Source organism: Plectrocnemia conspersa, unplaced genomic scaffold, assembly GCF_051122295.1.
Source record: "Plectrocnemia conspersa isolate PC_06_02 unplaced genomic scaffold, ASM5112229v1 ptg000001l, whole genome shotgun sequence".
Taxonomy (NCBI): Eukaryota; Metazoa; Arthropoda; class Insecta; order Trichoptera; family Polycentropodidae; genus Plectrocnemia; species Plectrocnemia conspersa.
The window spans coordinates 19199110-19213518 of NW_028277165.1; the positions used below are offsets into that span (position 1 = coordinate 19199110).

At 29.4% G+C, this 14409-nt stretch overlaps 1 protein-coding gene across 4 annotated transcripts in view; it reads left to right on the forward strand.

Moving 5' to 3' along the window:
- Nucleotides 1-14409, forward strand: part of LOC148239101 (uncharacterized) — a 67416-nt gene that overhangs the window by 38890 nt on the left and 14117 nt on the right. The window contains exon 1 of one of the 4 annotated variants that reach the window (XM_088185302.1): nucleotides 9082-9340. The exons of the other annotated variants lie outside the window; for them this stretch is intronic. Coding sequence (XP_088041428.1) covers nucleotides 9310-9340 — 31 coding nt within the window. The 5' untranslated portion in view covers nucleotides 9082-9309. Of the gene's footprint in view, nucleotides 1-9081; nucleotides 9341-14409 lie in introns of those variants that run through there. 4 annotated transcript variants of the gene reach the window in all.

Consider the following 14409-nt stretch of genomic DNA (forward strand, 5'->3'; position numbering starts at 1 on the left):
TTATCAAGTACTTGAAAAATAGACAAAAATACTCGAGTATCGAGTACTCGATTACTCGAATTGGAGACTCTAGTCAACACTACCTCTGATGCCTACATCCGAGAGTCCATCCTTCTCGTAATAAGTTCATATTAATCTTCCACACTGGCCATGCTGAAAGATAATCGATTGTCGATCGACCACCTTTACAGCAACTCCAGTTCTTTTTGTAAAGAGAGTGAATCTGAAATTGTGCGATTACTTTAAAAGTTAGTATATGTCGGTGATAAAAATAAAAAAAGAGCAGAAGGCCCAGATTAGATGCTTGTGGTACTTACACCAGAATAAGCGAAATACTTTACGATTACCGTAGCTCACATACTGACAAAAAATCTAATAAGTCAGTTCGAGAAACCGAACGTGTGTAACTTTTGTATAAATAGCTCATGACAAACTTCGTCGAAAGCTTTTTGAAAGTCGGTTTATACTACATCGACTTTGATTTTAGAATAGAGGGTGTTTGCCACCGTTTTCGAAGGGTACAATAGGTTAAATATTAAATCACCTACACGAGTATCAACATATTATGTATATGACACATCGCTTAATACAGTATCGTATATTTATGTTTCGTTAGTATTTGAAAATATATATAATGCAAACCTTATAATAATTATTGATCATTCTCCATTGCAATGTCGTATTATTCTAGAATTGCATTTTCTCTATTTAAGCTTAAGTTGTATATGAAAGCTTAACTAACAAATTATGTAATGATAGTAATATGCATATTTAGAACTTTAGGTTGCAAAGCGCGTTGCGCAGAAACAACCATAAAATATTCAATTTGATTTCATCAAAATGTTATGAGAACAAAACGCATTGGAGAGTTAATGGGTACAGTTAAAAATACTCTCAACATATAGTATACACAAAGACCCGCGATGCTCAATGTGCCTTCGAGTGGCCTTAATTGGTTTTTTCTACGTGAGTAGACATCCTGGCCCGAGTTCATGGGCTACTGCTCCCGGCTCTCCTACCGTAGTAGTATCACTTTTCCCATGCTACGCTTCACATTTCCCTCATTTCGCCACCATGTGACATCACGAATGACTACACTTGGCACGGCTTCAAGTGTTTCGGCTGCATTGAGCCTATGGGACCTGTGCCAAAATGCAACTCGTCACAACTTTGTGTTCTAAATCGACGAACCAAAATGTTTCTTATATAGATCAATTATTATTATATTGCAAACTTAATTTGCTATCTTAAACGCCTACATAATAATGACCTTAATATTGCCATAATTATGCATATCGAATAAGTTTTTTCATAGCTTATGAATGGGCGTAAAAAAATTTCCTGGGTCAATGATCTGATCTGCGATTTTGCACTAAACAAGGTTCAATCACTCCACGCTTGTTTATTTCAAGGGCGGTGGATAACATATTTAGCTACTTTAAACTGTTCTAAGGCCTTGAAATTGGAAATTGTGAAAGTATGAGGTAAAAGTGTTATTATCAACGTTAAATAATAGCGTCTAAGAAGCTATTGTAACCCAAAATTGTGGATCGCGAATATTTAAATGTGAGAGAAAAGTATTTAGATATAATAACATATTGGCGCACATATTTTTTTCCCTTATAATCACTTTTCATGGTCTAAAATCTCAATTTATAATACATCTTTATACATCTATATACTTTCTATAAAGATTTGATCGTAAAATTTACGTTTGTTTAAGCAACATTGATGTTTATGGATCCCTAGAAAAAGTCTCTGTCTCAAAGGTAACGCATTAAAATTCATCTTTGCAGGATACAGAATCACGCCACATGTGGTCTCACATTATCGTAGTTAAAAATAAGTTACAAGTACAATTTGTATATGTTAGTTAAACATTAATTTTTTTGTTGGTAAGCAAAGAGAGAAGCGGCGGTTTTTGCTATCTTCGATACTTGAAGTTGGGTCGGCCTTCTCTTGGTTGAAGTTTGTATGAACTTAGCGAGTCCAAGTTGGAGAGCTATTAAAATTCTGTAGCCTTGAACTCGAAGTGGATGTTCAAGGGTAAATGTCAGTAGAAATGTCAGAGAGAGTCTCTGAGGGAGTGATCGTTGATTGCCAACGTTCTCATATTTATACTTTCGAACGTACGGTCGATTTAAAAAGGGTGGCCATTGGGTAGTTTTTTGAAACAGGTCACGAATGCATGTACTATTCTTTCTCAAGCCGTTGTGACGGATACTTTCTGATTCATTCTCTTACGGTGGTGTCTCATTTTAACAAATAAACACTTTTTTGTCTTAAACGTTCGATGCTGAAACTGGTTTTGTTACTAATTTTTATGATTTAATAGCATTAGCTGAAAGTAAATGGAAAGGTAGTGCAATTGACGAGTCCGACAGTAGCAAAATAAAATGCTCAAAACATAATTTACAGACACCCTGCTGATTTTAGGGTATATTACTTTAAACTGAGATCTCAATGTTACACTAAATTATTTTTTGAGATACACTCATACAACTATATATTTTTTTTAGAAAAATTAATAAAATAAATCACTACGCCAAATTAATATAAAATGGGAATCAACATTGTTAATAACAGTAGAGCACTGGATTTTGCTGTTTATGTTGTGTTTTATGACCATAGTTACTTTGGCGTTTTTCTTGGATTTATGACTAGCTCCGTTCAAAAGGACTAACGGAAATTGAAGCGCTTTCCCGCCGTTCGATCGATTTTCCGCGACCTTTTCTTTAGTTTCAAAACTAGCGTGACATTTTATTGACCTGATTTTGTCCATAATACTTTTTCGTCTATAATCATATTTACTTTACCATAACATCGTAAAACACATTTATTTACTTATGTTAATGACGATCATTTTGAATATTTGTCATAAAAAACGACGGACACAAAAAGTGGGGAATTTTATTGTTTATGTAGTTTTTTGATAAAATTTTAGACGATTTACTAACAGGTATTTTTTAAGTCAATATTTGAAGTCTTAATAGATTGCCTTTTCGATAGCGTACGAATATTATTTGACAAATCTAGTCATTCACTCGAAAACACACTTTTTATAAGAGTCCTTTTAACTAAAAAAATAACGTGTATAATATGTAATACAAAACTCTTTATACAAGAGTCAAACAAAAACCTTAAGATTACGAAAAATGTAAAAACCCCACTTTGTTGACCGTACATTAACAGACCGTTTTTGTTATATTACCAAGCAATCGGAATAATGATAAGTATAACGAACGTATATCCGTATCGTGTGTATCTTTCTAAATTACAAATAATGATGAAATGGATAGCTCTCAAACTGACTGTGTTAACACAAATAGCGTGTTACATATAGTTTAAAATCAGATATGCTACACTGCAGTAGCCTAAAATGTCCGCCGCACTTTTTATGCACGAAAGTTACTACTATAAATTGTGTTTAGTGTATGACTTTAAAAAGTTATAAAAGTATATTCTTCACATCAATACCGTACATAAGTCATACAATATAGCAAATTAATGTTTTGCGTTTTACGCTATTATCACATAGGTATTAATAATAATGCCCTTCACTTATTACGTCAGGTATAATTATTATCATTGATATGCATTTACTCACAAAACTTATGAATTGTTATTATAAACATTATTTAATTTTATTAATAAAAAGTAACATAACGTCCATGGAATATTATATCAGGTAATTCATATGCAATTGACACTGCCTGCAGTTATAATAATATGCAAATTAAAGTTTAGCACTAACTGGGAGCAAGCTTTGCAATTTAAATCTTATATACATAAATAGATAAACGTGGGAAATTTTCGCAAAATTTTTCCGACTCACGTTTCGCAAATTGTAAAATTGTTATAGCGCCGTTGACATTAAAGTCATCTTTCAGTAAAACCATGGGAAGTGTGTTATGTTAAGGTCGTTGTATTTTTATTATATTTCATTGTTGCATAACTATATGGTTGAATATAACAACGCTGTGTCAAGAACTTTTCATTACGTTACCATATGCTATGTATTATATGTACATACTTATGTATAATTGTGTTCGTTTGATGTAACAATAAGTGATTTATAATGCGTATGAGATCTTAATCGAAACTTTTTTAGAAGATATATTCGAGTTGCGAATTTACATACGTACATATGTGTACGCATACAAATTTTCTATTGTTGTCTGAATACATATTAGTTATATTTAAATACACGCGATATGTGGTATAGGAAATATGTACAAAAACGATACAGGTGTGGCTATCAATTTTTCCACCTTGATACAATTTTCACAATTCGAGTATGTGGCTTTTATAAAGCACGTACATTATAGACAATTTGTCAAATTATATATGTTTATCCGTAACAGTCGTAGGAAAATTGTCTGCCATGATGGCTTTTTTATTGATTTTTAAATTACAGTATGACCCCTATATGTTATTCGGCAAATTATTTATAGTGAAACATTTAGGTTTTGTTCTAATGTATAATGTATACAGAATACTTAATAGTATAATCATATTTATATACAGTTCGTGCAATGTAGTGTGTTATATAATATAGAATATTTTTAATAGCGGCTGACTATAATGAAGTAGCTTTTATAAAATGTACATAATATATTTTGTAGCAAATTTATTTATTAATCAAAATATTCAAGTTATTCATGTGGTAACAACTCTAACTAAATCGTTTCCCTGAAATCTCGAATCGAGCAGTACTATTTAACACTGTTCAATATAAAATTCGACTTGTTAACATGTTTATATATGTATATATAATGCATACGTATTTATATCTTTTTATATTCGTAATTTTAAAACACGTTCAGTTTGTTGTTTTATTTTTAACCGTGCTTATGTAAATTTTAACGTGTGTTGTTTACTCAAATGTTTTGCAGAAAACGAATCGTTATCTCATTTTTACACAAAAGAGAATCATATCAATTACAATAATCACTGTAATTTAGTTACGATATATTTGTATTTTTATTTCCTAGTTTGATGTGCAAAATTACTCGATACGTCTAAATATGTCGTAAGTTTTATGGTTAATATATCGTCGAGCTATCTTTATATCTTAGCTTGTTGTGCAATTTTAAACTTTGAATTGCATAATTTTATTATAGTTTTTTCTAATTGATCTATTTTGTATAACTTGTTCGATTAATCATCGTTCTAAGATATACACAATACATGATATGGAATTTTTTAATGTGACCTATCTTTTGAAATTTATGCCATGATTTTATTTTATCTCCTAAAATTCAGTTCAATTAGAGCCAATAGGTTATTAATTAATGATTAAATTGACTATTATTTCTAAACAATCTATCTAATTATCACATCATACATCTCTTTATTTCATCAGAACAGAAAATGCCATTAAGACGTGCACGATTATAATTTAAAATAATTGTATCACGACTTGAACTAGTTATGTAGACTATTGAAATAATTTGATTGTTTACAAAACCAGAATATTGATATACGAATAGAAACTTATTTCGATACAAAAATACTATATTTTTCTTTAAAATGTATTTAAACTGCCTTTGAATAAATTGAAAGACTTAAAAACGCATCATATCAAAAGTTATATAAATCTATTATCAGTACATAGGATTTTATTTACAAAATTAAATAGTAATATAAATTATTTATTTGGATAGAAAATTTTACTTTGTTTGTGAAAGGCTGTGATTTTTCTTAATTTGATGGCGATCATAAACCTTGTTCTATTGTTGGAGTTTCTAAGAAAGGCTTAAGAGAAAGTAGCAATGTGAGTTAGATAAAGCATTACATATATTGTTTAATAAGCACTGTACTTTCAACAAATCCTCTATGTTTTATGAACATATAATACAGACCTAAATTTTAATTCAAAGTAATATAAAATAATCACGATTTTTCTGTATTTGGTCAATCAAAAACTTATGTAAATTTAATAAAATAAGTAAATAATTATTAATTCATACATATATACAATATATACTAGTTATGTAAAAATAAAAATAAAACTAAAAATAAGCCAACTAATTATATGAATCAAACCATTTTTTTAACAAAAATTACATCTAAATGTATAAATAATGATAGCATTGTATCAAACTCATATTATTTTAAAAGTATTATGTGTTATGATACTAAAAAAATTATTAAAAAATAATCCATAACGATTAACTATAAATATGCTAGCTATCGAATGAATCGAAGCAGAATAAAAATAAGTTGTACTTGGATCAACACAAAAGCATTATTTCTGTGATTGATTGTCCTGTAACGTGTCATACCTCTGAGTCGTGTTTTAGTATAATTAAAAATAAATTAAAAAATTAAAATCATGTCCAAATTTGACAGGATATTATTTTTTTAGCAGCACGCACTGAAATAAAAAAAGATGCAAAACTATAAATTGACATTTTCCACTGTCACGAAACAAAATTTAGTTTGGTTGGTATTGATAATATCAATTGATATTTTAAATACACCCTATATCGATTATTTGCCTAATACAATATTTAAATATTGCTGGTAGCACTAGATTATCTCAAACTATTATTTTTGCGTTTAGTAACGCATAATGTAAAATACAATATAATTATTTTCATGCGTCATTATCGACTCGGTAGATTTTAAATGGTTTATTTTTATAAAATACCAACATATAATAGCAGTTCAAATATATTAAGGTTGATAATAATACTTTTAATAATTATTATGAATAATAAAAAATGGGTTATAGATATTAAAAAATACAAAGATCATCGCCTGTGATTTCCTTCAAATTAATCCTGAGATTCAAGATTTTTATGATATCTATAAATCAATAATTTAATAATTATATGTGCAGTGTATTTTTAGCATGGATCGGATTATTTGTTCTAATTTTATTTATGTGTATGATTCAAACATATTGATTTTATTAAATTTACTTATTAATAATTCTAATCTTAATCCTTACAATCGCTAATATTATTTTTATCAGTTACTAGTGAATCACCGACTGAAGAAATTTCTTTAATTGTAGGGAAAAGACGTGATATAAGTCCTTCGTTTAATGAAATTATTTTATTAAACCTAAATGTTTAATTTAATCTCTTCAATATTTTATATTGATAATTAAAAATTTATAATATTTATTTTATTATCAACATTTTATAACAAAATGGGATAACTCAATTCGTATGAAAAATTACACATTGAATTTATCTACATGTTTTTTATTTTTAAAATCTCGTTTTTTAATATAGACGAATTTGTCAATTTTACAAAGTGCATTTGTGTATTTTTTAGTGGCAACGAAAATTGTACTTGGTATTTTTTATGTATAATTTCCTGTTTTGTAGGCGAAGGGGTGTAACTAGGGATTGCAATAATACCGGAATTTTCAATACCGGTATTACGGTTAATATATATATATATATATATATATATATATATATATATATATATATATATATATATATATATATATATATATATATATATAATATTTTATTTATATTATTATCTCTTTCAATGTTTACTACGATCCAGCATGGGTGATTGTGTTTTGTATTTTTTTGTTTGATTATGAAATACTTTTTATTGCATTACAACTACACCTAATTGTCAGTTCGTTTAGTATCTTTAAATATTGTTTAGTCGGCAAATCTGATAGAAGTCCATTCATTTGAATTCGAACTGATGCTTTATTGCTAAGTTTATGCTGTGATTTATTCTTGAATGTTGATACATGCTTGCGTGTTTTGCGAAAAATTCCAATAATTATATTTTTTTAAATATAATTAATAAATAGGTTAATTTCGACTAAAATTGTCAACGTTCATGACTAATTATCCGTTTGTCTATTTATATATATTTCGTGTTTCGAACAATAATAAGATTTAAAACAATCTTCCTTACATTCAGATACTTTTAAAAATACTTTATACGCTAATTCTTTAGTGTGCTGTCTACGATTAATAATAAAAATCAGTTGAACAACTGGGTACAAAAAACTTTTTGTTCTATTTATTTATTTATTTTTATTAATTTATTATATGCTCAGAAAATATATTCTTGAAAATATCTTTCTTTTTTTATAGCAATAAGTATTAAAAAACATAATTTTTGATCTAACGCTTCTTGATGCTAGATCACCACCAATTTATTCCAATAAAATATATTTCTATTATTAGTCAGTTACAATTATTATTTTTAGTCAGTTACAATTATCCGAAAGCACCTTATGAGAAAGGAATGCGTAGAAAATCATAAATTTGTTTGTTTAAACGCGATATATTTTATTCTAAGAACAGATTTATGTGTTTGACGATTGTAATATTTATGTGATTTATTTATATAATAATATTTCAATTATTTCTCAATAATATTTATTTTCATAAGAATTATTTTTCGTATACTTTCTTCATATCTATTTCGTATATTTTAGGTAAATATTATAGAATTTAAAATACGTAAATACTGCATTATATTCTACTCTGATATCCTACGCCTTAACTTGACGCTTGTTTTTTGTGCTCCGAAATATTCTGTATGTTGTGTAATGTGTGGTCTTAGAACGTAATGGGTTGCTACTTTTGTAGTGTGGAAGATTTATCTCTTCGTTGTTCAAGTGGTTATTATGGTATATATCTTTCTTACAATACTGAATTTCTATATTATTACATAATGAAATTTTTATAAAATATTTTTTGTGTCAGACAATGTTCAATGTTCTTAATCGATTTAAATTTCTATTCATTTGTTCGTTATATCAACATCAAGTAATGTTGAGTTGATTGAATTCACTTACGTATTAAATTTGGACCTACTCCTATAACAACTATATTATTTCCTGAGTTTTTTTAATAAAATTCTGATTTCAAACATGTTATAATAACAACTCAATTGTCAATGTTATAGTTCTGTATCATCAATAGCAGAAATTATACATCATCCAATTTAAGATAGCTTCAGATTTAATCATGTTATTAATTATTGTTTCTCGGTTTTTATATATTTTCTGGTATTCAAGATCAAAAATTCCAGGAATATTTACCTAAATCATATTTCTCCCTTATTTGAAGAGGCAGATCTTAGTATTTTACATAATGTGTATATATGTATATGTATACATGGCAGCTGAACGCGGAAAAGTGCGTCACACAGCTGTGACGCGACCGGTCATCGCGTCACACAATCAGCACAAGAGAGGTGTAAAAAATAAAATTGGACGCGTCAGCTGTGGCCGGTATATTGACCATTAACGGTGCCAATGTTGCATTTATAAGGCGACACGCGGACGAGGCGGTCCATTCTCGCGCCATCATGGAGTACTCGGTCCACACCAGGTCCCTGCGTACGTACCAACTACACACACACGTAGTATACCGGCTCCGTTCCGACCGAGAAAGGAAAAGCCGAAAATAGACAGTCAGGGTCGCGAGCAAGTAGTGTCCGTTTCCGCGTGTTTTGGTTTTTTATGTGCGAGTAAAACATGCGGTCCTTTGTGTTTGTGATTGTGTGTAAAAAAGGAGTGACACGTGCAAAGTGAAATTGAATTGTAATGTTCCAGCCAGGAAATATTTTGCTAAAATAAATGTTTATATATCAGTTACAATTTTAAATAAACCAGAAGATTTTGTTAAGCAAAAAACGAAGTAATGCAAAAAAATACGCTGCATTTACTAAAATTCAAAATGCAGATTAAATCAGTATTGTGAGTAGTAGCGATATTTTGTAGTATTCGGATGAGTATTGTAGCTGTAGACTCGAAAGAGATTGCGTCAGTCAGTGTAGTATCACACTAGTAAATTCAGGAGTGAAGTGTGACGTCTGTGTTCGAAGTAGTGACTCAATGACTTTTCCATACGTTATGTATATTTAGGTCCAGTCACAATCATACTATCCTTCGAATAGGTTGGGATTCAAATCCACCCTTTTCGATTGCACGCCCCTAATATAAAACTGTATTGAACTCGGTTTTTTTTATTGAGTATTCTGACACAAGACATTGATTTGTTGCTTCAAATCAGTTAGTGTAAAATAAAACATTGATAAATCATTGTTATTTTGTCTAATAAATGTTTCGTGCGTTATCTACATCCAAAAGTCTTAGCTGCTAGAAGGTTTAGATATGTTTCATCAAGTCGCATTGATTATAAATTATCTTCGACTTTGTATATAGAATATTTTTTCAATGTCTGTTATGCTTTTGAACTTTATCACAATTAATGCGTAAAATAAATGAAAGATAAAACAATGCTTTTATGTATTGTTAGTAATATATTTTATTATAATTACTCCATTTAATTTATAATTATTGAAAACGTTTAATCCATCTTGCGCAAGCAATAAATGCAAATTGACTGTACTTACATATATAATAAATCATATTTGCTTAAATTAATATAAATATACACCTATGTGCAGGGACGTTATTTAATGGGGGGCAGATGGTGAATTTGCCGCACCCCCCCCCCCCTCTTGAATTTGGCAAAACAATGTGTGTTATTTGATATATTATTTTATAAGCAGGCACATATTTTTTATACAAAGTTGTTACACTATTTATTTTCATGCGATGTTCTAAAATATCCATAAAATTCAATTAGACAGTTGCGAAACGTCTATTTGCTGTTCAAGCCCAAACCTAACCTACACAAATTAACCTAACCCACTGTTTTAAAAATATAATAGCTATCCTTACTGACATAACTACGGATTTCTTATATGAGAGTATTGGTCGAAGTATATTCAAACAGAATTTTGATCAATAGGAGGGCGCAAAAACAATTATCACTTCTCAGAAGGCAAAACCCACGTCAAAAGCAATAAAATCGTGTCGGCGTCGATGTAGTGGGAACGCTCGGTTAATGAGTATTTGTGTATAAAAATAACGCAGGTAATATTTTTTCTTCAGAAATTTTCTTCAGAAATTTCAGAAATAACTCATATTTTTCTAGTAATATTGTGCTGCTGTATGTTTCTCAATTGATGGTATTGAATTTGTGTATCTCTTTAAAGCAATGCGAATAATGTAATTTATTATCGTAGTATTTTTTGAGCATACAGAGTTATAGTATTTTTTGCAGCAGGTATAATTAAAATTATCAGTTTGGAGCACTGAGATAAATTGTTTTGCTAGTATTACTTTTTAATAACATATGTGAATGAACCTGTATTTATTACTTAAACTGCTTTTCTTGATTCTTAATTTTTAATATATTTGAATTAGTATTCGTTATCGAATAATTAAAAATAACGGATATTTGGAAAGTAATTATAACACGCGAGAAAAATATTGTTTTATTTTATAAAATCAGACAATATTAAATTAAATTGTTTTATTATTTTAACTAAAAAATATAAAAATATAGCATTAACTTAGTTTTTAACTTAAAAATCATAAATATTTTACTTTTAAGCGTTTTGGAATATGAGAATGTTATGTAAATAATTATCTTAAGCGATTTGTTAAATTATATATTTTCCTTTTCTATTGTAAATATCATAATATAGATTTGTAATATATTGGCTTCCAATACCTAATATATATCATTCTAAAGCGGCTCTTTTGAAAGTGTCTTGTCAATAAGTGTATTTATCGACAGTTTACCTTCACATTATACTGTAACACGTATTTCCATATCATGGTTATCTTGACTAGTCGCATAAAATACTCATATATCTAAAAGCAGCTATACTTTTGAGGGTCGTTAGTAACCGGTTACTAATACTTGTTGCTGCTGATTATCTTACTCGAGTTTTATCGATATAACTTTTGTTTAACAATAAACTGATTTTTATAATCCTTTTTTGGTGATTTTTTATCTTTTATAAATATTTTTATAAATTGTTGTGTAAATATGCTTATCGTTAAAAACACACGTTAATAAATGTGATTTTAACCTTCAGTTATAGGTACAATAACATAAGTCAGGCAGATTGTTTGGGTTTTTTTCAGAAATATCATTATAATTTAAAACATGTATATAATGCTAAATGGATACTAACTTAATTTAGTAAATGTTTACTTTGTGATATTAACGCATATGTCACTCGCTTTACGAGAGCTTTGATAATTCGATTGAGTATAACGTGTTATCTTTATCAGAGGTTTATATATGTATATTTTTCTATATAAGTGGTTATGAAACATAAAAAAAACATTAATTAATTTAGTTACGGCAACAGCAGTTTAAAACACGTTTATATTGTTTAATAATTAATTAATACACGTGAACCGGCTATTTTTAAACGCATCGTTTTCATAATAACTATATTTAAATAATAATAATAGATTAGCCACTAATTGATCATTGATTGACAAGTATTTTTTTTCAATAAACGCGTCGATAATAAATTTAAATAGCTATGAAATTACCATTTTATTTTTTTTGCATTATAGTTTGATTGCTTTATGCATGTACATATGATTGTACGGTAGTTACTATATGAAAAGCAATTTTTAATATAACTTATTTAATAGTGTAATTACTGTTTTTTCAACAATGTGCGAGATTTTATCTTTATACATTATCAGGAAGTTTGGAGGAAATACTGTTTAATACGGATAAATGATCTGATGGTACACCGCGGATTAAACTAATGTAATTTTATAAAGTTGTGTCTAAGAAAGATTTAATTTTAGTCATAATACATGAATTTTAAAGTCCACAGTAAATATTATCTCTTTAGCATGAAAGCAAAATAAGAGAAAAAAGTGGCAAAGAAATATTTCAATGTCACTCTTGTTTCGTCTTATCTGTGAGGATAGGATAATTTCAATGTATGAATTTGATTATCGTAAAAACACGTGAAACGACTCACCCGTCCCAATATATTGTTGATGCAGTGACGATAATAAATCACTGACGGTAAATAATAACAATTTATTTAAATGTCGTTTTTTGTGTGCAACCGTCCCCCGTGTATTTTTTGCAAATATGTAATTGCATTTAAATTTTTTGTCATGAAACTTACATTGTGAAAGGATACTTCCGGACAGTTAAATAGGGATTTTCTGTCTCTTTTTGATACACGATTCATACTACCCACGTAATTTCTAAATGGGTTTTGCAAAATAGTATGAGATATTTATTTCATATACAGAAATCAAATAATTTATTAATTATACCTGAAAAAACAACAGGGTATTCGGTTCTTTTAAGCCCTAATTAATTCGTGTAGGTTAGTTTGGGTTTGAAAAGCAAATAGACGTTTCGCAACTGTCAAATTGAGTTTCATGGACATTTTAGAGCAGCATATAATTTCACTAGCGCCTGTCGTTAGTAGAAATATATATCTACTAGTGAAAATGTATTTGGACTTCACTAGTGAAAATATATCTTCACTAAAAAATACACACTCATTGTAACATTTATACATCGCATATGAATTTTTTACTTCTGAAATTATTTTTGCGCCCTCATATTGACCAAAATTTGGTTTGAATATATGCCCCCGCCTTGTCAACCCCCCCCCCCTTCCTCCCCAAGTGACGTCTCTGGGGAAAGATGACACACACGCACAGATATGTCCGACGAATACCATGACAGATCTGTCCGGGATTTGCCACACAGTATTTTTATTCGTCCATTTAAAACGGTTGTCTGATGTATCTTTCAAAAGAGCAAAAACTTGTCATAAAATAATAAAATCTTGTCATCAACATCTTATTTTAGACGTTTCTACCGATGGCGGCAACTTTGGCGCAAATTAATAAAGGCGGGCGGAAATGGCCCGCGTCATAAAAGCATTTATGGGACAAATTTTAACAAAAAATACTGTTAATCATAGGGTTCGGGTGCTCGTTTTGAGCACGGACAGCGGATAGATAAATCTGTGTCTTTTCTCACCACACACAATCGGATTTGTATGCCAGGCACCCGCGACGGACAGATTCTTTGGTCCGCGCGTGTATGGCTAGCTAATAGTATTTTTTATGCTGGATTTACTCACAAAAAATTAGTGTTTTCCGAGTGTTTACGTCTTGAGACGGATGTGCCAACAGGTGGTACGTGAAAACTTGCAATTAATACACAATTTCTCAGCAATGATTTCTGCTTTTTATTGTTAAGCCTAGTTGAAACTTTCACAGTATATCTATTGGTTTAATGAGTGCATCTTTCTATGCAGTATAACTAGAAGATTGTTACCTTCTTATTCATATTTCAAATATCGTGTATTGTACAAACATACATTCATATTCGACTAGCAAAGCCTCATCTGAAATGTTTTCACTGAAATCTCAGGGTGTCATGATTTTAACGACTCCGTATCTTTGAATAAAGTTCAAATACCTTTGCTTCAAAGCATGGCCTTAGTGGAAGGATGCAAGAAAAGCATTCAGATAGCTTAGCCCTCATAATAAACGCACGTCAGAAATCAATGTGTACACAAAACAAACACATAAAGCCCTAATAA